The 25,463-nt window shown below is 39.5% G+C and overlaps 2 protein-coding genes across 2 annotated transcripts; one reads left to right on the top strand and one right to left on the bottom strand.

Moving 5' to 3' along the window:
* The first annotated feature begins 16,183 nt into the window (after nucleotides 1-16,183).
* LOC123988419 (UPF0329 protein ECU05_1680/ECU11_0050-like) lies at nucleotides 16,184-16,674 on the top strand. The gene is made up of 2 exons (XM_046288445.1): nucleotides 16,184-16,387; nucleotides 16,531-16,674. Exons 1-2 carry the CDS (start codon nucleotides 16,250-16,252, stop codon nucleotides 16,672-16,674), a joined length of 282 nt encoding a protein of 93 aa, XP_046144401.1. The 5' UTR covers nucleotides 16,184-16,249.
* Nucleotides 16,675-19,963: 3,289 nt separating this feature from the next.
* On the bottom strand, nucleotides 19,964-20,976 carry LOC123988418. The gene is made up of 5 exons (XM_046288444.1): nucleotides 20,913-20,976; nucleotides 20,770-20,826; nucleotides 20,359-20,403; nucleotides 20,065-20,273; nucleotides 19,964-19,982 (listed from the first exon to the last, which is right to left on the bottom strand). The coding sequence occupies exons 1-5, from the start codon at nucleotides 20,973-20,975 to the stop codon at nucleotides 19,964-19,966; spliced, it is 393 nt and encodes a 130-aa protein (XP_046144400.1). The 5' UTR covers nucleotide 20,976.
* Between the last annotated feature and the right edge of the window lie 4,487 nt (nucleotides 20,977-25,463).

The following is a 25,463-nucleotide window of genomic DNA, read 5'->3' as shown; positions in this document are numbered from 1 at the left end:
AATCCCTAAAACACTGATTACGAGTCGCCTTCTAAGGGAACCGCTCTCCCTACAAGTCGGTGCAGTAACGTACTCATTCTGGGTCGTTACACTATAATGCCTAGACGTTTACACATTTTCATAAAAATATAACAAATGTGTGAATCCAGTATGATCGTTTTGCGTGAGACCGCCTACGTATCTACGTACCTCTTTTTTGTATTGCGCTACCAGCTCTTTTAGGAAAGTGCAGTTCCCGCAGTTTGCCGAGCGAGAACTGATCACTGACCGGGACGGAGTTCGTCTTCCCGACGATGATTGTTGAGACCGGCTCCGGTCCCGTCGGGGAGACCTCGACGGGTCCCGGGACGGATTCCGTCTTCCCGAAGCTGATTTTTGGGACCGGCTCCGATCCCGTTGGGGAGACCTCGACGGGTCCCGGGACGGATTCCGTCTTCCCGAAGCTGATTTTTGGGACCGGCTCCGGTCCCGTCGGGGAGACCTTGACGGGTCCCGGGACGGAGTCCGTCTTCCCGAGGCTGATTTTTGGGACCGGCTCCGGTCCCGTTGGGGAGACCTCGACGGGTCCCCTGACGTACTCCGCCTTCCCAACGATGCTGCTCTGGACCCACTCTCATCACGCGAGGGAGTTTGTGGTTTTGCACTCGCGGCTTCTTTGGTACTCATCTAAAAACGAGTAGAAGAAACAGTGAAAGATTTGCATGTAATTTGAAAGTGCAGTAGAAAAGTACACGTTTATGAAGTTTGTACATTCTGGTACAATATAGGCTTATTTTAATCAAAATTTTGCACACTGAGGGAATCTGTACATTTCTAAATGCTGCAATTTCTACTTTTGAGATTCAGAAATTGTTTAATTTTCATCACTTGTCTTCAGTTTGAACTAAAGGAAACCTATATTATACCTGAATGTATACACCTTTTATACACATCGCGGCTAAATTATAACATAACTTTCTTATTCCACGTGAAAAGAAATACACGAATCTAAGCGTAAGAAATACACGTACACTCTAAACATCACAGTTGATAATAGATTTTGCACAAAAAATTACATAAATACTATGACGGTAATGAAACTTTATCCGGAATATGTCTAAATACACTTTTGGGTTCAAAGTAAAATGTAGAAGCGTGTCAGTTATTATGAAAGTGGCGTCAGTTCAAATTACCAAAAAAAATCTAACTTTACATTTGTTAGGTATCATGTTGATAAAATACGTAATAAATTCGCTAAATCAACAATATGTATCCATGCCCCAACTTATGATACGATAAAACACAAAATAATTTTTAACAAAAAATACAACCCACTTCAAAATGCACTAAAAAAGTATGAAACAAATAAATGAAATGTAATAAACGGAAAATTTTGAATTCGACCACTTTCATATTACCGGCACATATAGCGAAAAAGACAGGGGTAGTAAGCGTGAAGGTACTTACGATGTTGACTTCTTGACGGTCACTGTTTTTCTGACGATCCAGCCCTTGCTGTCCTCAAGGGTGGACAGGGCCCAAATTCCCTTTCTCACTCACTCCATATTTTGTATTTCACTTGCACCAAGGACAGAGGGATACGTCAGCGGCCCGCGTGAAAATTCGGATGCGCAAACATTTAAAAACGTGCGGCGTGTCCGCGCATACTTGCGGGGTGTTCCTTCGCCGTTAGGCAAGTGGGAAAGGATAACTGTACAATGAAATATGAATTCTTCCCTAATAAAGTCGTTGATACGTGAAAAGTATACGCACAGGATAATTGCAACAGTTATTTTCAGCACACAAAACTCGGTATGAATCACTCAATAAAAATTACAAAATCAAATAACTATTGCAATTTATCAAACGTTGTTGTAGGTGGACGATTTTCACTGTGAGGTTCATTTCGGGCATGATTCTATTTGCAATGCCATATCTGCATTATTATTCCACAGAATCTTCTGTTTTTACATTATGTGGTTATTTATGTAGAATAATTTAATATGCGCAATCGTTGTATTTTTTTTCTATTTATTGTTTTATTTACGCTAATATACGCCCCATTGTGGGTGGACGATTTTCACTGTGAGTGCCTGTATCTGTCCTTTTCCCATTATCTTTCGTTCAGCCACTCAAGATCTGCATCTACTGCAGTGACAACGAAAGCTGATCAGTTTTTCGTCGTTCGCACTACGATTCAGACGCAGAAGGAAATCGAGATTTTATATATGGAACATTCATAATTTGTGAATTGTTCCATTTCTGTGTAATTTCTAATGCTACTGGCGATAAGTGTGTGCGATGTGCGATAATTCCATTGGTATGGAACCAACAAAAGAAAGTGAGGATGCAAGAAATAGTCGTTATTTGAAGAGTGATGAGAAAAGGAAGCAGCCTATGTTGTGTGTAAAACGTTTATCCAAAAATAAGAAGTGGCGACAAAGGTAAGTTATGTTTTACGTACACATAATCTATGCTATGCGTACCGCAACACATGTCATTACTTCAGCACTATTGCTTCAGTCATTGTTTTCCCATTTCTACGTTCATCATTTTTATTTAATTAATTAATAATGCAATTTATACTGTGTTTTGACTAACTTTTATGTCAAAAATCTGAGTAGTACGTCCCTACAACTTTTGTACCGATGAAACGAAATGTACAAATTTTCAATTTCATTATATGTTATACATTTGTGAATACTTATTTCTCTTTTCTTCTTTACACATATTTAGACAATACTAATGTAGCATTTTGTTTTCATTTGAAAAACGGCAAAAAATTTATTTCAAACTCTATACGTTTTGCGTCAGGATTGGTTGCTATCCGCTGGCCACTTATCCGCTGTTTAGAAATAAGGATCGGGGGAACGTAAAGGCTCCGTTCACAACTGCGTATACAAGACTCCAAGAAAAACTCAATTACAAATGAATATTATTGATGTATTAGCTTAGGTTATATATTTAAATTCGACTATCGTAAGGCGTATGACATTCACTAGTTCATGATATTTACTAATTGAATTATAACAGACATTTCGTGCAGTCTCGCATATGCAGTTGTGTTTGGAACCTTTATTCTCGCTCTACACCCGCTGGCTTTATTTCTCGGCTGCTACGGCCCTCGTTGTATCCTTCTCTTTTACGATCCATTGACAGCGACAAAGTAACTGCGAGGATCGAAGAATACAGTATTGCCTCGTAATAAGCAAGTGGTCTCGACTTCGAAATAAGCAAGTCGCTATCCCCTCTTCTTTGTTTGAAGTCGCCCGCAAAGTGAGAGGTACGAGAAATGAGTGAGAGGTCCATGAAAGCGCGAAGCCGATGTTTAGGGTAATAAATTTCACGCTCGACTGAGCAGTGACATCGGTTAGTAGAAGAAGGATGGAATATATGTATATAATGCTTTCTATCCTTGTTCAAAAAATAACATCGCTGCTCCGCCGATCACTATATGATTTGCCGCTACCTCGGATCTCTCACTCGTTTCTCGCGTTCTCTATCGTCCCGTTTCGAGAACAAAGTCAAGCCGAATAGCTACCTCCCTCGAAATAAGCAACGGTTCGGTCCCGAGCCACTTGCTTATTTCGAGGCAATACTGTACTGTTCGCTGAACCTACGTCGTACAAATTAGATTTCGAACCGAGAGACGATGATAAAATTTACTAGATAGCTGTAACACTGTCCCCTTTTTAATCTTTTATTATTTACGAATTATTGCAACAAGTGAAAATTGTTTAATATATTTCTGTTTGATAATAGTACGTTTTTTTATGAATGAGGTACTAGAAGCGATGTCAAGGTCAAGTCAGTTTTTTGTAAGAATACCGCGCGACGAATTATATAGCTATACATATCCCACAATCCTATTTACAATTTGAATATTTTCCAATTTCGAAGTATATTTTTTTATTTAGGTGTCACGGGATGGTATTTCAATTTGTCGCTATTGTCCTGAATCCGGGGAAATGAAAGTTCAAATTCCCGTAACTGTTTTATAACATTTATTATTACTCAGTTCCGTATATACTTTGGATAGTTCGCGGATGCTCGCATCGGAGGCCCCACCGATGTGTACGGTTGACTTCGTCTAAAATAAATAAACGTAACCCAGATCTTGATCATATTGAATGGGAAAAAAAGGAACGTGCATGTCGTCGTAGAACCTTCGATCCCATTTCGTAGCAATATCGATCGTCAAATCTTTCATGCATTCCTGCGTACCAGAAATATTTATCCGGACGTAAGAAAAGTAATTATATTTTTTATCCGACTTCGAAAAGGAGGAGGATGCTCAATTCGATCAGTATATTTTTTTTTTTTTTTCTATACTACATCATATTTCCTAAACATGTTTCATAAAAATATTGTTTCACTAACAAAATACTATAGTGTCATCATAATATTGTCCGAAACGTTCCCATGACCTCCTAAACACGTGTACGAAACTGACTAGTCAATTGTGAATACTTCGAAAAACTGCTTAGAAAATGTTTCTAACAATTGAATAGGTCTGCTTTCTGTCACCGGCGCGGTCAAGCAGGGTTTACTTCGGGAAAGGCGAACACGTGTTTATCGGACCCCTTCGTTTCTTCATTAGTTTACAACTTGCCATAAAATGAAATACCACCCTGCAGCCCCTCGTTGAAGAGATATTCTAAAACAAGGTTTCTCAAACTTTTTCTGCAATCGAACACTTCGCAAACCTGGACTTTTTCAAGGATTGAAAAGAAATCTTTCCCGAGCGGTCAACTGCACGTGTGCTTGTAAAGGCATACAGCCGTGAATCGCAGCAGAGACATGCCTGCTTGTGTCTGCGTCAGCTTGCGAGTAGCGGAGACGATTGTGCAGATATGTATGTGTGAAAAGAAAACTGGTCAATAATAGACTGCCTCGATTCTATCCCAGTACGCGATTCTATCCCCGTACGCTTCCTCGATTAGCGGCTGTCACATCAAAGACGAGATGAACTCGCTCGAGAAACGTGTCCTGTATTAGCGTTCGTATTTTGTTTCTCTGTATAAATTACAAATCGCATTCAATCCTGAGCAAAATGCAGTAATTGAGATTTTACTGTATGTTCTTTTACTATGCCTGCTTTTCTTTTCTACTGCATGTTTTTCTTATTATTATGTACAGTAAAAGCACAATAAATACAAGGGTGATTTGCGATCCACACATTGCAGCCAAGGTGTCGATTCTATGTTTACGTGCGCTTCCAGCCAAGCGTGAACGTAGAAAGGGACAGACAGTAAAGGAGAGAGAGAGGTCAAAGAATTCAAAGCGAAGAGCCGAAACATATCGGTGTAACTAATCCTAATTCATTTATAAAACTTTTTTATTTTTGACTATTTTAAAATAAAATTTTTACTAGCGCATTGTTGAGATTTTTCAGATTAAAATGATACCAAACACGATATAGCTTGAATTGTAATTACTTGCTAAAATTGATGTAAAAAGTTGGCGAAAAGCCAGAGAGATCGAATCAAAACATTGCGCATATCCAAGCGAGGCGAGGTGTCGATTCTACGTCCGCACACATCGTTTATATGCAGCCGAGGTGTCGATTCGATGTTCTTTATTCTATTATTATTGCTTATTTATTTTATTATTATTCTATTATTATTGTTAGCTCGTAGATTACTTTAATTTTCAATAAGAAAAAACTGTCCGGTTTGAAATCCCGGCTTTTCCTTACATCATAAAGCACCTAATTTGCACTCAATAGTTCCGCAGCATATTCGGAATAAATAAATAAATAAATATAATTGAAACTATATCGTGTTCGGTATCGTTTTAATCAGAAAAATCTCACCAATGCGCTAGTAAAAATTGTATTTAAAAAAAGTCAAAAATAAAAAAGTTGTATAATTAAATTAGTATTAGTCACACCGATACGTTTCGGCTCCTCGCTTTCAATTCTTTGACCTCTCTCTCTCTCCTCTACTGTCTGTCCCTTTCTACGTTCACGCTTGGCTGGCGTCGCGCGTAACCCGCTTCGACATTTCGATTCTATAAACGAAATGCTTGGGTCCCAATTTCTGTTGCATATACATATCCCGGTTTTACTGTATCGTTCTCGAACCAAGATTTCAGCCCGAGAGAGAGGGAGAGAGAGAAAGAGAACGTGCGCGACTATGAAACTCTGAATGAGTGATCGCATGTATTTTCAAACAGAGCGAATGATAGATTCGATGAGGAAAGAGCGAGAGAAAATGAGTGGGAGAATGAGAGAGAAGCGCGTGTAGCAACCGGCAATTATAAAAGACAGAGCGATCAGATTTAGAGCGAGTGGCAAACCAAACAGTTCCCACAGTAGCAATTCTTGTAAAATCAAATCGTAATTAAAATTTATAACAAGAATCTGAATTTAGGTATAATTATTACTACAATATATATAATCCTTTCTCATTCTGGCATTAGCGATTCTGATGTGTTTCATTCGTGTGATTTTACGTTCATTCGGAAGCCAATTTACAATTAGTGCCAAAATGAGAGAACATGTTATATTCTCTCTTTTCAAGAAATAACATCGCTGCTCGGCCGATCACTTTATGGTTTGCCGCTACCTCCGATCTCTCACTCGTTTCTCGTGTTCTCTATCGTCCCGTTTCGGGAACAAAGTCAAACGGTACAGCATACCTGCTCCGAAATAAACAACTTTTCGATCCCGACCGAGTTGCTTATTTCGAGGCAATACTGTACTGATTACTCACATTTTCCTTGCAGGCAACAATTGAAAAAGGCAGCGTGCCTCGCGGTAAGTGAAGGTACGGTAAGTGAAGGTACCGCGGCGGAAGCAGGTACCTGTGCAGGTACCTCCGAAGAAGCTACATCTGCTGCGGATGATTTTCTTACGGAGGAAATATATGAAGAAAACATAGAAAATATTGAAGAAATGGAAAGTATCGAAGAAATTGTACAGGAAGGAGATTTCTATACAGAAGAAGATCAATTGAATACCACCGATGAAGACGAAGAAATAAATTGGGTGGTAGAGAAAGCCGAACCACCACAGCCAAAAGAACCAATTTCGGAAGGAATAGATTTTGCTGATTTTGCATATATATTCGAACAAATAAAAAATCTTGCAAATCATTCACCTATTGGCTGTGGCATTGAACATTTCGAAATAATTGGATGTCAAAAATATGGCTTAGAAAAAACGTATGATGTACAGTGCCGAATGTGCAATTACGTAGGACAAATTCCGTGTCTTCGAAAGAATGATGGCACTATGGATATTAACCATGCCGCTGTTTCTGCAACAATGGTTACGGGCGGCGGATATAATCAACTGGAGGAATTACTCTCTGGTGTGAACATGTCTCGCATGACAAGAAGGATATACGAGAAATGTCAGGATGACATAATCGATGGCTTCGAAGTGGCCGCACAACAAGAAATGGTAGGCCCAGTACGTGACGTCACCGATTCGGGACGTCGGTATTACAGTAGTTTTTTCGTTGGGCCTGGTGGAGCCACTTGCGTGTTTTGTTACGAACTTGAAAGGTTTAATTCTCAGCTAGCGTGCGCGCAACACGATCTAGGAAGGCAACAGCGCCTCAAGTATTTTTACAAACACATTCAAACGCTCATCTCGCCAGAGGCATTGCCACGATACGCCTGAAGAACGAAAGCGAAACATTGGCGCGCGTTTAGAGTGAGATGTACGGTGATCATGCTATCTTTCTTTCAACCCAAATGATAGAATTGTCACGCTCCGATAAATTCTGACTGACCAAACGCGTGGATTTTACATAGCACACCGTAGCACTCCTCGCTGCTGAAAAATATATGCCTGCTCCGAAGGAACGGGCAATCTGAGAATTATTTTTAGAAGAAGTTATTAACTTTTTTAAATAAATGTTTTTTAATTAATAAAAGTATACAGGATACGTCATGGTATGATAATGTATATTTTTCTGTGATTTCATTTTCTTCGTGAATGCAACGATGCACTCAAAAAATGCAAATCCACTTTTTATTTAAATGGATTGCATTTTTTTTTTACTTGTGTCAACTCCTTGAAATATTCTGCATAAAAAAGTACTATGGTACTATTAGAACTAATAAATGGAGGGACCTCGCGTCTATACAGTAAAAGTTGAATATGTGCAACAATTCATATATGTATTCAGCCGAGGTGTCGAATCTCGGATTATATGCGATGGCCAGCCAAGCGTGAACGTAGAAAGGGACAGACAGTGGAGGAGAGAGCGAGAGGTCCAATGATCAAAGGAAAGAGCTGAAACATATCTGTGTGACTAATACTAATTCAATTATAAAACTTTTTTATTTTTGACTTTTTTTAAATGAAATTTTTACTAGCGCATTGGTGAAATTTTTCTGATTAAAATGATACGAAACACGATATAGTTTGAATGAGGCGAGGTTTGTTATGGGGCGCTGTGAAAAATCCAGGCGGACGGCAGTCAAATCTTAGAGAAAAGGGACAATCTCAACATGCAGAATGAGAGAAGGACAGCATGACTGTAGTGCGTCTCACTCAGCGTTCGGGCGATGTTGCCTTTTTCGCTTGCCTTCGCAGCACAGTTCGAGTGACGTAATCAAGCTGACGCTTGATTCTGGCTACGATTCCAGATCGGCAGCCTTTCTACTTAGACGCCACCTTATAACTACTAGCTGAACTAAAATTGTCACGTAACTTGCTCTGTAGTATCCAGATAATGGCGGAACTCGTCTTTGGGAATGCTTTTACGGGAATACACTTTTCGTCCTTATATGAGAAGATTTTGATCTAAATAAGGGTTCATTCGACAGAGGAAGGTTCAATGCAGCGCGGTCTGGTCACGGTTTGAGTCACAGAACTGTTTTAGTGACCTAAAAAATACTTGGAATCTGCGGATGTATTTTGTCGATTTTTCCTCTACTTTGGACACTCATATTATTAGATATCAACACAATTTTGTTGAACCATGACCAGACCGCGCTGCATTGGACCTTCCTCTTTCGAATGAGCCCTCACCCAGCCCCAAATCTTCTCATATAAGGACGAAAAGTGTATTCCCGTAAACCCCTTTTTAGGCCCATTTTTGCCGGTAATGTCACCTCGCTGCATTACCCGTGTCTACCCCCTTAAGGGCACAGACTCCTTGTGTCATGACCTGTATGCGTGCACTTACACAATCAACGGAAAGCATGCACGTATACGCCATGTGTGAGAGAGACACTCGATTTCGTAGATTCCATTTTTCGTCTCGATAATTGCATAAATGAAATTTTCGCGGGTACACCACACACTGGTAGACCTTGCTAGAGGTCGGTCAGGTCCGCTTTAACGCTAATAAACACCATACGTTGAGAAAAATGGAATTTTCGGAACTGTACGATTGAGACAGACGCTGTTGTAAGCAAACAACATGGCTGCCGAATGCTGCGTTCGGCTACATTTTAGCGAATATTGGACGATTTAATCGTTTCTTCACTGATAGCAGAGCTGACCAACTTTCCTTGAACTAGCACAATATCACTGAAATTCGATTTTTCACAATTTATCACTTCTGGAAGACGTAAAATGGAATCTACGATTTGCATGCATCAGACGTCAAATAGACATAAGAATAGTTCACTGATTCTCCGTCAGAGGCACTGATAGTATATTTGACCACGTTATCATCAGGGTCGATAAAAACACAAATCAGTCGATAACTGTACATTCTAATTTGACAGCACAAACGGCTACGCGAATATAGCCACAAGTAAGGCATAGTTGCCGCAACGTATTAAAACTTCTGTCACGCTGTTCACACCTGTTACAATTCTAATCATCAGCACAATGAATCAGCTCGACCCGATAAAGAGGTCTGAGAATGAAACAATACATAATGTGTGGCAAACCACAAAACTGTTTTATTAATATTTATAATCATGGTTTTTTATCAATGAAAAATATAGAGATATGCTAGAGAAATGAATTATAAAACTTGCACATTTCGCAATATTCTTAATGCAAAAAGATATAGAAGGCGATATAAATGTGCTGTTTATGTTCCTATTTATGTCTTTATTATTTACTGATAAGATTTTGATTCCTGCCGGACATACAAAAGGACAGCGCGAACGAAAGAGAGGTAGCAAGAACGAAGTAATACACATAACGTACGCGACCATAAAACTTGTAGGAATGAAAAGTACAGGACATTAATAATTTCAGGAAGATGAATCGGGGGGAGTGAGGATGCAACAGTTTTACACTAATTCTAAACGCGTCTATAAATAGAAAACAAATAATCGTCGGCCGATGCTCCTCGGTGACAGCTGATCGCGTGGACGGTGTACAGTAAAACCTGGATAAATGCAACGAAAGAATGCTTGGATAAGTGCAACATCGCTATCCCCTCCACTTGGGGGTATCCCCCTAAGCCGAACCGAGCCGCTCGGCGAGGAAACCGTGTAATATGATCTGACCGTAATATCGATGTGACTAATACTAATTAAACGATAAAACTTTTTTATTTTTAACTTTTTTTTAATTAAACTTCTACTAACGCATTTGTGAGATTTTTCTGATTAAAATGACACCAAACACAATATAGTTTGAATTATATTTATAAACAATAGTAATCGAATAAACAACATCGAATTGACACCACAACTGAACATAAATGATATCGGCTGAATACAAAAGATGTGTACGGACTCAGAATCGGCATGTCGGCTGAATAGAAAACATGTGTACGGACACAGAATCGGCATGTCGGCTGAATACAAAAGATGTGTACGGACTCAGAATCGGCATGTCGGCTGAATAGAAAACATATGTACAGACGCAGAATCGACACCTCGCTTGGATAAATGCAACATTAAATACCCAGAATCGACACCTTGCTTGGATAAATGCAACATTAAATGCCCAGAATCGCCACCGTGCTTGGATAAATGAAACCTTTGAAACCAGAGCCGACACCGCGACTGGTTTTGATGTCGATCTCTGTTGCTTTTCGCCAAACTTTAACATCAATTTTAGCAAGTAATTATAATTGAAACTATATCGTGTTTGGTATCATTGTAATCAGAAAAATTTCACCGATGCGTTAGTAAAAGTTTCAATAAAAAAAAGTCAAAAATAAAAAAGTTTTATACTTCAATTAGTATTAGTCACACCGATACGTTTCGGCTCTTTCCTTTGATCATCGGACCTCTCTCTTTCTGCCACTGTCTGTCTCTTTCTACGTTCACGCTTGGCTGGTCGTCGCGTGTAATCCGAGATTCGACACCTCGCTTGGATAAATGCAACCACTGGGTCCCAATGTTGGTTGCATTTATCCAGGTTTTACTGTAATGCGTACGAGTGCAAGTGAGAAAGCAAGATGACGATACCGGTGGCTTTGCGGGACAGACTGTGTCTTGTCGCACGGAACGACAACGATTTTGTCATCTTGCTTTCTCACTCGTACTCGTACGAATTTCTCGTCGCAAATATTCTCGCCCGCGGGTCCGTCGCGATTATTCGCCGGAGATTCGCAACGAAGGGAATAAGAAATAAAGATACATGCACTAATTTATGATATATTTCTCCTTTTTTTAATAATTATAGTTTACAATAACGTTGCCCCCTCCTCCTCTGCCGCCGCCCCATCCTCTGCGGCCGCCCCATCCTCTGCCGCCGCCCCGTCCCCTGCCGCCGCCGCCGCTGCCTCGCCATCCTCGTCCTCCACGGCGGCCACCCCATTTTCTTCGACGGCCACCGCCGCCGCCGTACACTAGCTTTTTCAGCAATTTTTTTATCTGAAATATAATAATGAATTGTACTGTAATTGTGACATTATTAAAAAAAAAGACAAAAGATAATCGTGTAAATTAATTTCCTACTATTGTAGAAATGATTTCTTTTCACGAAACTCTAATTCTGCCACATTCATGACATAGATAAATCAACGTTTTTACTTACTTGCGACGACGACGGCAGTTCCTCCTTTCTGTCGTTCTTTTCTTTCTCGCCTTCTTTCTCTTCTTTCCTTCCTTCCTTTTCTTCTTCTTTTCCTCCTTCTCTTTCTTCGTTTCTCGTTTCTGCTACTTCTTCGTCTATCTGCATCTATAAAGAAAGTAATTTATACATAAATAACGTAATATTATTGATATAATATTCTCCTGGCCGATTATACGCACCTTGTTTTCTGCCATTTTGGAATTTGATTGTCTTTTGTCGTTGATGCTGAAACCACTGGAATGTTGGTGGGGATCAGGACCGTGTTCACTGTTTTATAAAATAGACCCTTTCCTAATTTCTAATTTCTAATTGTACGGATTGAATTTGTATTTTCATGTATTTAATAATTTAAAATCATAATGTTATAAATGAATACAACTTTAAAAGTTTTTTTTTTAATAAATATTGACGTCATTGTTCTTTTTTTTCGTAGTCCTTAGAAACACTCCCCACCATGGTGCCCTATGTTTCTCCATACTGCATTTTACGTTTTCGCGACAGTTGCATTCGAAGCAAGAAATAGATAGCATCATTGAATTTATTTCAAAGCTTTGAAAGTGTGAAGTGATTGAAGTGAGAGGTGAATATTGTTGTGTGATAGTAACAATGAGTGATAGTGAAAATGTTCTCATTGAAGTGATTGAAGAGAGGAGAAATGAATGTGAACATCAATGTGTGGCGGATAATAGAAGTCGTCGGCCAAAATATACAACCAGTACGAAAAGATATTCGAAAAAAACAGCATGTCGCGAAATAAGGCGGCGGTTAGCCCTTCAGAAAAGTTCCGTACAATCAACATCCGATGAACAAAGATACACCCCCGAGAAAATTTTTTTGCCTTTTGATGAAGAAACAGAAACGGCAAATTCGACCGAAATTTTTGAAGAAACGACGAATGAATTGTTTGCAATTGAAGAAAGAAACAATGCAGAAGATGGGAAAAATATTGAAGGCACAAATTCAGAAAATGAAGAATTGATGATACAGAAAGTTGTAACGAACGAGCCTGAACAACAATTCTGTATACCAAATGGCTTCAGTATCGTGGACATGCAGCACATTTTTGCTGAATTTCAGAAAATAGGCGACCATGCTAGAAACAGGGAGGACTGTGGAATTAGACACCTAAAAATAACCGGCATGAAGCGGTCGGGCCTGAGGACCACCCTCAGTGTAATATGCGAGATGTGCAAATATAAAGGTGAAATCCACAGTGAACCTGACGATAGCAATAAAATGGAAACAAACCAGTGTGCAGTTGCTGGAACATTTGTGAATGGAGGCAGTTATGCCCAACTGGAGGATTTCCTTGCAGCGATGAACATATCCTCCATGACGAAGAAAGAATTTAGAAAGCATCACGATAAAATCGTGAAAGCACTAATTGTTGCTGCAGAAGAAGAGATGGTAGCAGCGGCAGAGGAAGAAAAACGCTTGGCCATTGAAAGAGGCGATATTGTTCCTGGATTTGGAATCCCTCACATCCCCGTTGTGACCGATGGAAGCTGGATGAAACGATCATATCGGACTGGAACGTACGATTCCGCGTCTGGAGTCGGCGTTATAATTGGATACCATACGAAGAACGTTTTATTTATCGGTGTGAGAAACAAGGTGTGCCGGATTTGTCGATGTGCTGCGAAAAAGAAAGAAGAGCCACGGAAACACACCTGTTTCAAAAATTGGAGCGCAAGCCAAGCGTCAACGGCTATGGAAAGTGACGCTATAGTCGAAGGCTTCAAGACCAGCGTAGAAAAACGTGGGCTGATTTATTCAACACTGATTGCTGATGGGGACAGCAGCGTTTATAAAAAAATTATAGATGCGGATCCATATAAAACGCAGATTCGTGTAAAAAAAATTGAATGCACAAATCATTTGTTGAGAAACTTTTGTAGAAAAATGAAAGAAGTTGTAAAGATGACAACACCTGGTCCATTGAGAAGAATCGTTGAAAGCAGCATTCGGCGAATGCGTGCGGACATAGTAAAAGCCGCAGAGTTCCGATACAGTCAGCAAGTAACAACCGCTGAGAAAATTAAGAATTTGTATGCCGACATACACAATGTTCCTAGCCACGTTTTTGGTGAACACGCAGATTGTTCAAAACTACAATACTTCTGCGATGGAACGAGTAAAAAGGATGAAAAGAACATTGTTCCCGAATTGATGAAGATGGGAGTGTACGAACACATCAAAGAAATACTTCGACCTCTGTTGGCGCATGCTGAGAGTTTGCTGTATAACAGCAACAATAATGCCGTCGAAAGTTTCAACGGAATCATCGCAAAATACACAGGAGGAAAAAGATTGAATTTCGGCGAGAGAGGATCTTACACGGGAAGATGTGCTGCTGCTGTCGTGCAGTATAACACAAAACAAGTGTTGTCGCGTCTGAATACGGCGATGAACAAGAAACCGCCCGTTATTTTACGCAAAATAGAAAATAGAAGGAAGAAAGAAAATGAGAAATACAGTGAAAAGAGAAAGGAAAAAAAAATTACAAAGCACATGCGGAAACAATTCCGTTCTGAAAAGGATTCCAATTACGGACCAAACGCTGAAAAGCCGGATATGGCTAACAATATTTATGAATTAGAGGAAAAAAAACATATGGAAATGTTACAGAATTGGCAAAATAGAAGAGATGCCATTGAAGAAGAAACCATCGGTCAAGCGAAAAATCCGAGATGGTTGAATTACAAGTCTAAATTATTGACGGCCTCTAATTTTGGAAGAATATGTCGTCGTCGAATTGGTACGCTCTGTGGAAATTCAGTGAAGTCGTTAGTGTATCCACGACTGATTAGTGCACCTGCAGTTCAATATGGACAGGAATGCGAAAAATTCGCACGTGAGGAACTAAGTGTGTGCATTGGTGTGGAAATTAAAGAATGTGGATTATTTATTGATAGTGCCATCCCGTTCTTAGGAGCTTCGCCAGATGGACTTATAGACGAAGAGGGCATTGTGGAAATCAAATGTCCCAAAACGGCGGAGAATTTATTGCCGGAGGAGGCAATCAAAAGTGTTGCAGTTATTCGGCGTATATTTGCAGACGCAGAAGCAAATTCATTGAACAGGAACCACTACTATTACTACCAAATACAAGGACAATTACATGTCACAGGTAGAAAATATTGCTTGTTTTGTATTTGGACCCGAAAAGGGTTAAAGTACATTAGAGTCGATAGAGACGATAACTTTTGGCAAAACAATATGGAGCCAAAATTAATTCAATTTTACTTATTGTGCATGTTACCGGAATTAATAGATAGCCGGTACAATAGGGGAATGCCCATTCGGGAGCCTCAATTTATAACAGAGGAGAGAGCAAGCTTACAAAAGCGCAAAAGGTCCCTCTCGAGCACGAATACTGCTACTGTCCGGCGTCGCACTGCACTGTAAAGTGCAGTAACACTGATTCTGTTAGTGGTTCACAATTGCATGAAATAGCAATTGTACTCGCGGGTCATACGATCTCGCGAGTTGTTCGACGCCGATATACACATTTCAAAATAGTGACCTTTGAAAAGTGAAAAAAGGTCTTATGCGGACAGTAATAAAAAAAACTGCTACTGTCCGGCGTCGCACTGCACTGTAAAGTGCAGTAACACTGATTCTGTTAGTGGTTCACAATTGCAGGAAATAGCAATTGTACTCGCGGGTTATACGATCTCGCGAGTTGTTCGACGCCGATATACACATTTCAAAATAGTGACCTTTGAAAAGTGAAAAAAGGTCTTATGCGGACAGTAATAAAAAATACTGCTACTGTCCGGCGTCGCACTGCACTGTAAAGTGCAGTAACACTGATTCTGTTAGTGGTTCACAATTGCATGAAATAGCAATTGTACTCGCGGATCATACGGTCTCGTGAGTTACGCGATGCCATACTATATTTCTTAATTTGTTACAGACTTTCGAAGAAAGGATTCCTGAGAAGAGGTTTTTTGGAGCGAAGCGGGCGTAGGACTCAAAATTTATTTTTTCAGCTGAAACAATTTTTTTCTTATTCCCTTCATGAAATTATTAATGTCCTATATCATCTATTTCCATTAACTTTTTCTTTTTTCAATATTTATCTTCATTCATCTTCATTCATCTTTGCATGAACATTTTTGTCGTTTAGAAATTAAAACCAGCATTTTCCTCTTCTCGAAATAAATTAAAAAATCATATATAGGTATATTGAAGAAAGCATTACCTACCAGGACAAATGGAATGCAAATATGCTGTCTGATCACGTATAATCGGCAAGTATAATCTTATATAATTAGTATTACGTTATCTATACATAAATTACTTTCTTCACAGATGGACGAGGAAGAAGAAGAAGAAAAGAAAGAGGAAATGAAAAAGAAAGAGGATAGAAGAAACAGGAGAAAGAGGTCTAAGGAACGAAGTCGGATAAAAGGAAACAGAAAGGAGAATCCGAGGCCGTCAACGTCGCAAGTAAGTAAAAGCGTTGATTCTTCTATGTAATAAATGTGGCAGAATTAGATTTTTCGTGAAATGGAAATTATGTCTACAATAGTAGCCACTGAATTTCCATGATTGCTTTTTCTTCTCATAAAACATTCATTATTACATTTCAGATAAAACAAATTCAATACCACATGACTGGGATGGCTGTCATGGTAATCGACGATGCAGACGCCGCGGAGAAAGAAAAGGCCGAAGCGGGCGGCGGGCGGCGGGCGACGGGCGACGGGCGGCCAATTATTGTTGATATATATTGATAATATTTCAATAAATAAATACTGTATATATAGATCAATTTACATCTGTTTATTTTCCATTCCTTTTCTGAAATTATTAATGCCATGTAGTTTTTATTCGTATAAGTTTTATAGTCGCGTACATTATGTGTATTACAGTCTCATTGCATCTATCGTGGCGTGTGACTCGAACATATGTATTTCCGCCGATCGGTACTACGTTGTTTCATTCATGATACTCCTTCTCTTTCTATCGCGCTGTCCTTTTCTATGTCCGCCTGGAATCAAAATCTCGCTCGGCTCGAGCGAATTCATTTTGCTAGATGGTCAGGATTGTCACAGATGTGGCAACACCGCGACAGAACTCCCAAATGATGTGATTCGACAACTACGCCACCTCACTTTCGTTTCTTTTTCTGCATAATGACGTTAGATGTCACACCGTCAAATGTCGAATTTCTCAATTATGTGTTTTCACGATTGCCCGATTCTTTCCAATGGCGCTTACATCGATTCGGAGGAGGCCTCGAAGGAGTCTGTGCCCTTAAGGGGGTAGACATGGCACGTGACCTCTTCGATTCGAGACGCCGGTATTACAGTAGTTCTTTCGTTGGGCCTGGTGGAGCCACTTGCGTGTTTTGTTACGAACTTGTAAGGTTTAATTCTCAGCTAGCGTGCGCGCAACACGATCTAGGAAGGCAACAGCGCCTCAAGTATTTTTACAAACACATTCAAACGCTCATCTCGCCAGAGGCATCGCGACGATACGCCTGAAGAACGAAAGCGAAACATTGGCGCGTGTTTAGAGTGAGATGTACGGTGATCATGCTATCCTTCTTTCAACCCAAATGATAGAATTGTCCCGCTCCGATAAATTCTGACTGACCAAACGCGTGGATGTTACATAGCACACCGTAGCACTCCCCGCTGCTGAAAAATATATGCCTGCTCTGAAGAACCGAAGGAACGTGCAATCTGAGAATTATTTTTAGAAAAGGTTATTAACTTTTTTAAATAAATGTTTTTTAATGAATAAAAGTATACAGGATACGTCATGCAATTGAGATGGGTTATATCTTGAATTTGGTAAGAGATAGGAAAAAGCTGTTTATGTAAAAGTTCAATGGTATGACAATGTCTATTTTTCTGTGATTTCATTTTCTTCGTGAATGCAACGATACACTCAAAAAATGCAAATCCCCTTTTTATTTAAATGGAATTGCATTTTTTTTTTCTTGTGTCAACTCCTTGAAACATTCTGCATAAAAAAGTACAGTAAAACCTGGATATGTGCAAAAAAAGTTTGTCTGGATATATGCAACATCGCTATCCCCTCCACTTGGGGGGATCCCCCTAAGCCGAACCGAGCCGCTCGACGAGGAAACCGTGTAATATGATCCGACCGTAATATCGGTGTGACTAATACTAATTGAACGATAAAACTTTTTTATTTTCAACTTTTTCTTAATGAAACTTTTACTAGCGCATTGGCGAAATTTTTCTGATTAAAATGATAGCAAACACGATATAGTTTGAATAAGGCGAGGTTTGTTATGGGGCGCTGTGAAAAATCCAGGCGGGCGGCAGTCAAAACTTAGCGAAAAGGGACAATCTCAACATTCAGAATGAGAGAAGGACAGCATGACTGTAGTGCGTCTCACTCAGCGTTCGGGCGTTGTTGCCTTTTTCGCTTGCCTTCGCAGCACAGTTCGAGTGACGTAATCAAACTGACGCTTGATTCTGGCTACGATTCCAGATCGGCAGCCTTTCTACTTAGACGCCACCTTATAACTACTAGCTGAACTAAATTTGTCACGTGACTTGCTCTGTGGTATCCAGATAATGGCGGAACTCGTCTTTAGGAATGCTTTTACGGGAATCGGTTATTCGTTCTTATAAGAGAAGATCTTGAGCTGAATAAGGGCTCATTCGAAAGAGGAAGGTTCAATGCAGGGCGGTAAAATCACCGTTTGAGACACAAAACTCTTTTAGTGGCCTAAAAATGCTTCGATTCTGCAACTGTATTTTGTCGATTTTTTCTTCTACTTTGGACACTGATATTATTACATATGGACACAATTTCGTTAAACCATGAGTTGACCGCCCTGCATTGGACTTTCCTCTTTCGAATGAGCCCTCATCCAGCCCTATGTGTTCTCACATAAGGACAAATAACCGATTCCCGTAAACCCATTAATATGCCCATTTTTGCCGGTAATGTCACATCGCTGCATTACCCGTGTCTACCCCCTTAAGGCGATGCGAGCGTCGAGGCCGAACTCCGAATTCCGCGTCGGTAAAACAGTCAACGTTTCATCGAAAATTAGGCCGAACAGAAGCTGATTTCAGCGCCACCTCAGTTATCGCATCCAACTAACGGCATGCTATGCTACGTCACTTTTCGCATACACCTACATGACACGGATGGCACGAAACTATATTATGTATTTACGTAACAGATAAAATATAAAATACGATACTGTACACATGACTTATGAAATATATGAATAACCTAACTCCTTCAGGCAAATGTTATATATACATTTCTTGTAATCTAACATAACCAAGGGAAGAATATTGGTACAAATGGAATGTCTAAATTTATTTTTTTTATATGTCCCGATATTGTACTTTGAATGCCTATAAATCGAATGTCTAAGGTTAGTTTATCCTTCTAAAGGAAATCGTCAATGTATGTACTCATGTATGTACAGGCGCTCGCAGCGAAAATCGTCCACCCGCAACGGAGCATATATGTATAAACAATAAATAGAAATAAAATACAGTGATTGTGCATGTCAAATTATTATACATACATAATTATATAACATAGTCAAAAAGGAAGAGATTTTGTTGAAATTAAATTTTATTACATAGAATGATGAAATATTACAAGAAATAATGAAATGGTAAAGCTTATACAGAATTTTATATAATAAAATATAAATCTAAAAATGAAGTAAAAAAAAGTTTGTTTTAAAAAAAAAATAAAAAAATATTGAATAAAAATTAATGAGGAATAGGGGAAAATGATATACTTTGTTATGATCATAAATTTAATAATAATAATAATAATAATAAAAATAAAAATAATACTAATAATAATAATAATAATAAAAATAAAAATAATACTAATAATAATAATAATAATACAAATAAAAATAATACTAATAATAATAATAATACAACTAATACTAATAATAATAACTCCAATGAAAATAATAAAAAAGAAAAAAATAATAATACTACTAATAATAATAATAATGATAAAATAATAATAATGATAAAAAAAATAATAATAGTAGTAGTATTAGTAGTAGTAATAGTTCCTGAAATCAAACAAATTATAGTTTTGTATTATCTTCGTCATTATTACGTTATACATATATTATCATCGTACTAACTTTTTACGTGTGCCGCCCGCAAATACATCCACCAGGCGGCAAAACTACGCAGACCGTACCGCGGCCTGCACCGCAGTTGAGCGCGCTCAGCCCACCCAGGCCGCCAGTACGGTCGCGTTGGCCGCGACCGCGATTTAGGTTCGCCTGGCGCCGCAGCTGGCGGCATACTCCTACACGCTGCCGCTCCAGCCGCCGCTGCTCCATTGATATGTATGTCTGGAAAAATAAATATTATGTTATTATGTATAAACAATGAATAACAGAAATAACGTGCAAACAGGGACGTAAAAATACGACTTACAGTATCACCAGTTTGTAGGTTTTGTTGGTGTGCCGGCGCATGCTGCTGGAAAAATAAACATTGTTATTATATATAAATAATGCAGTGCAGAAATAACATGGAAAGGAGGAAAGTAAAGAAACTACTTACGATATACCCAGCAAATTGTTCTTGTGCCTGCGGTTGTTGGCGTGCTGGCGCATGCTGCTGGAAAAATATACATTGTTATTATATATAAATAATGCAGTGCCGAAATAACATGGAAAGGAGGAAAGTAAAGAAACTACTTACGATATACCCAGCAAATTGTTCTTGTGCCTGCGGTTGTTGGCGTGCTGGCGCATGCTGCTGGAAAAATATACATTGTTATTATATATAAATAATGCAGTGCAGAAATAACATGGAAAGGAGGAAAGTAAAGAAACTACTTACGATATACCCAGCAAATTGTTCTTGTGCCTGCGGTTGTTGGGGTGCCGGCGCATGCTGCTGGAAAAATAAACATTGTGTTATTATATATAAATAATGCAATGCAGAAATAACATGGAAAGGAGGAAAGTAAAGAAACTACTTACGATATACCCCGAATGTTGCAGCATCTGCACGAAGTGCTTCATCTGCTGCATGTCTTGATGCATGTCCTCCTGCTGTTGCAAGAGCAGCTGCAGCTGCTGCTGCGGCTGGGCCTGGGGTTGCGGCTGGGCCTGGGGTTGCGGCTGGGCCTGGGGTTGCGGCTGGGCCTGTCTGTTACATAGTCTCGCGGACACGCGTTTACAAAAGGCAATTTACACTTTTTTATTTCAGCCTGTAATGAAAATTTAAAATATGACATTTCTAAATTTAACTTGTTATGTGCATGCTGAAAATTACATGTAATTAATTTCTAAAAATCGTGACTTTTCATGTGAAAACGTGACTAGTTATGTTCTTAGATGAAAAGTCGCGATTCTCGGAAAAGTTAATTACTTGTAACTTCTAAATGCATTGACCGATCTCGATGAAATTTTTAGCATGCACATAACTCATTTGAAATTTTATGATGAACATATTTTAAATTTTAATTATAGACTCACATAAAAAAGTTGAAAAATTACCCCTCACAATTTTTTCTCACAGTTTGAACAAATTGTAAAGACAACAAAAGCACATATCTGAATACATTAATTTATATAGCTTCTCTAGAAACTTCAAGTCGTTTGGTTCAATTGTAAATAAGGTATTCTGTTTGAAACGGTGAGGTACAGATGAAAAGAAACACTTACTGCGATTTCGTAGATCCATATTCCAAGAACCTCTCTCATCCGCAGGACGTATGGAACTGTCCGTGCCAGTGAAATTTGAAAACGCCACAGCGTTGGCGTTTCATTTTTGTTTCACACGTACGTAGCGCGTTGCCAAGGCCCGCGTTGCCATGGCCCGCGTTGTCATATACTCCTGTCTAACAATAAGACGTCTTCGCGGTAACGTAGAAGACGTTATTGAAAACATTTCCAAGCATTTGTGAAAAAAATTAGCACAGATGGGAAATACAAGAAATAAGAGTCGTCACAGGTTTCCGGGAAGTAAGAGGCTCTCCTTCAACAGTAGGTATAGAAAACTGTAAGTGTTTCAGATTTATACATTTCAATAATTGGAATGAATTATCCTACAAATATTTCTAACTTGTTTTACCTTGCAGGCGACAGAAACAAAAGCAATTGTCGACAACGACGATTAAAGATGCTGCAGTTTTCGAAGAGAGATCTTATGTACCAGTGAAATCTGTAGCAAAAAATGTAAAGGAGGATAGTCAGACAGATATGTCTGACTATCTACTAATTTCTGAATGTTATAATAAAGATCCGTTATTTTCCCCAAATAATCCTAAAGATGTAGGGCGCATCTCAGATCACGTCCTTCCCGAAAATACAGATGTAGGGCGCATCTCAAATCACGTCCTTCCCGAAAATACAGATGTAGGGCGCATCTCAAATCACGTCCTTCGCGAAAATACAGATGTAGGGCGCATCTCAAATCACGTCCTTCGCGAAAATACAGATGTAGGGCGCATCTCAAATCACGTCCTTCGCGAAAATACAGATGTAGGGCGCATCTCAAATCACGTCCTTCGCAAAAACGATGAAACTGTCGTTGTACTATGCGAATCTACAAGTGTGAGACCCACTGCACAAAACGTCCTGGACGATACCGATGACAATCTCGTCGTAGACGTCGGACACGTTGATGTAGGACGTATTTCGGAAAATGTGCCAGATGGCCGCCGTATTGTTGACGTTCAGTTCTTCTGGAATGAAATACATAGAACGTTCGACAATCATGCGCGAGGTATTGAATGTCATTTTCGCGATTGGAAAATGATCGGTACTCGCCAGCATGGGTGTCTCACACAGTTTTTCTTCAAGTGCCAAATGTGCAACTACGAAGATACTGTTTGGTCGGAACCTTTGCGGTCAGATAAAATGAATGTGAATGAGGCCATGACGACCGTGACTGTTACAGTCGGCATCGGTTATGCACAATTAGAAGAATTATGCGCCGCCCTGGACATGCCCTGCATGGCTGAAACGACGTACCGGAGGTACCGTGAAAAACTTGTAGATGAGTTTATGAAAAGCGCAATGCATACCATGCAGACAGCAGGTGAAGAAGAAAGACGATTAGCTTTTGAAAACAATGAAGTCGTCGACGGTATCCCATACATAACTGTCATAGCGGATGGCGGCTGGATGAAGAGATCGTATGGTACGAATTATAATTCACTTTCCGGTGTTGGTGCCATTGTAGGTTCCCGCACAGGAAAAGTTCTGTTTATCGGCATACGCAATAAATACTGCACAATATGTGATATAGCGGAACGAAAAGCTACATCCCCAAAACATCATAAATGTTATAAGAACTATGATCGATATGTCAGTTCTAGCAGCATGGAAAGTGATGCTATTGCTGAAGGTTTTAAATGCAGCATTGAAATGCATGGCTTGATATATAGAACGGTTGTTGCCGATGGTGATAGCAACGTCTATCATACTATTGTGAATAACAGACCTTACCGAGAGCAAAAAGTAACCGTTAGAAAAGTTGAGTGCACCAATCACTTACTTCGTAATTTATGTAAAAAGTTGAGACACGTTGCGCAGAAAACGCAAACGAAGGGTCACAGAGCTCGTGGCTATGTTGCGCACCGAAATATCATTAAAAGAAATATTTTAAATATTCGGAGAGCTGTCGTTTCAGCAGTCAATGCGCGAAAACAAGAGAAAGGGCCTCAGCATATCAAAGCTCGCGAACTTCAGAAGGACATTTTAAGTATTCCTAGCCATATATTTGGTGAGCACAAAGAGTGCAATAGCCGCAGCCATACGTGTATGCGGGACGAAAACAGAGCTGAGAAAAATTACGTTCCATCTTTGAAATTATACGGTCTATATCCCGAAGTCGAGAAAGCCATACGATTCTTCAGCTGCTATTCGGATAGTTTGTTAATTAATGTGACAAACAATCCCACAGAAACATTTAATTCAATTATCTGCAAAGAGATTGGTGGAAAACGTATTAATTTTGGTGCGAGAGGTTCCTACAATGCTAGAGTTGCAGGAGCTGTTACGAAATACAATACGCAACAAGTACTTACAGGAATGCATAAGAACATGTGTAAAACCGTTCCACCACTAGTAAAGAGGTTAGAGGAACGGCGGCAGAAAAAAGTTGCGAAAACGAAAGAATTGCGAATGTCCCATGGCAAGAGAAGGAAATTTAAGCCGGTGCAAGGAACGGATAAATATTATGGTCCAAACTCGCAAAGACCAGATCTTCCGAGTGATATGCTGCTGCAACTTCGCAAGGAACATTTTGAAAAGCTTGCTGACACCGCAAAAAATCGTACAACAATAGAAAGGGACACAAGAGACCAAAACGATTCAGATTTATGGAGAACTCTGAAGGAGGAAATGCTAACTGCTTCGAATTTTGGAGCAGTATGTCGCATGAAACAAACAACGTCCTGCGCAGCAATGGTAAAAAACATTTTATATCCTCCATCTGTTGATACCGCTGCTATGAAATACGGCCGCGATAAAGAACACATTGCAAGAAAAGACGTAGCGAACGTAATGAAAACAAAAATTCGAACTTGTGGATTGTTCATTGATCGCGACATTCCATACTTGGGTGCCTCTCCTGATGGGCTTATCGACGATGACGGTTTACTGGAACTGAAATGCCCACAATCTGCTGAGAATTTGACAGCGATAGACGCAATAGAAACAATACGTCACTTACGAAACATCTTCGATAAGAGAGATATACAAGAAATGAACAAGAAGCACCAGTATTTCTACCAAGTACAAGGTCAGTTGCATGTAACGCAGCGGAAGTACTGTATTTTCGCTATCTGGACACCTAAAAGCATACATATGATCCGCGTAAATAGGGACGGCACGTTTTGGACAAATCATATGGAACCTTTCCTAACGCGTTTCTATGAAGAATGCATGCTTCCGGAAATATTGGACAGCCGCCACAATAGACACATGCCTATTAGAAATCCAGAATACATACTACGGGCAAAAGAAGACGCCGCATCCATTCACAAATGTAGCAGAGAAATTGCAAAAAAGCGTACATACGAAAACATGACACAGAACAGTGTTGAAGCATCAAATATGACCGTTGAAGCAGTAACTAGCGAGTGTGTCATTGTCAGTCATTCAGACCAAGAAGAAAACTTCATAGATGATGATGTAGGATACTATATATTGGAGACTGCTGTTTCTTCCGTAAGTGACGTACAGAAAAATGTACTACCTGTGCAAAGCAAATTAAACGATGAATCGTTAGATCGATTTTTGCGTGTCGTTAGATCAACTACTCCTTTTGAAACGCAAAGTGTCCTATACTTACAGTTTACCAAATTTATCAAGCCCTGCTGTAGCGACAAAAGCGTGCAAATAATTGGAGGAAACTGTTCTGATCACTGGCGAAGTATCTATTTCGACGGCCACAAACTCCATGTATACGACAGTTTACCTGGCAGTACATATGATAAGCTCGTAGAGGAAGAAAAAAAATATATTGCATTCCGATTTCCTCATATTCTCAAAAAGGATATACTTTTTGAAAGAGTTCAA

Source organism: Osmia bicornis, chromosome 13 (assembly GCF_907164935.1).
Source record: "Osmia bicornis bicornis chromosome 13, iOsmBic2.1, whole genome shotgun sequence".
NCBI classification, from domain to species: Eukaryota; Metazoa; Arthropoda; class Insecta; order Hymenoptera; family Megachilidae; genus Osmia; species Osmia bicornis.
Note: the sequence above shows the minus strand (reverse complement) of the source record. Positions and strands in the feature narration are given on the sequence as shown.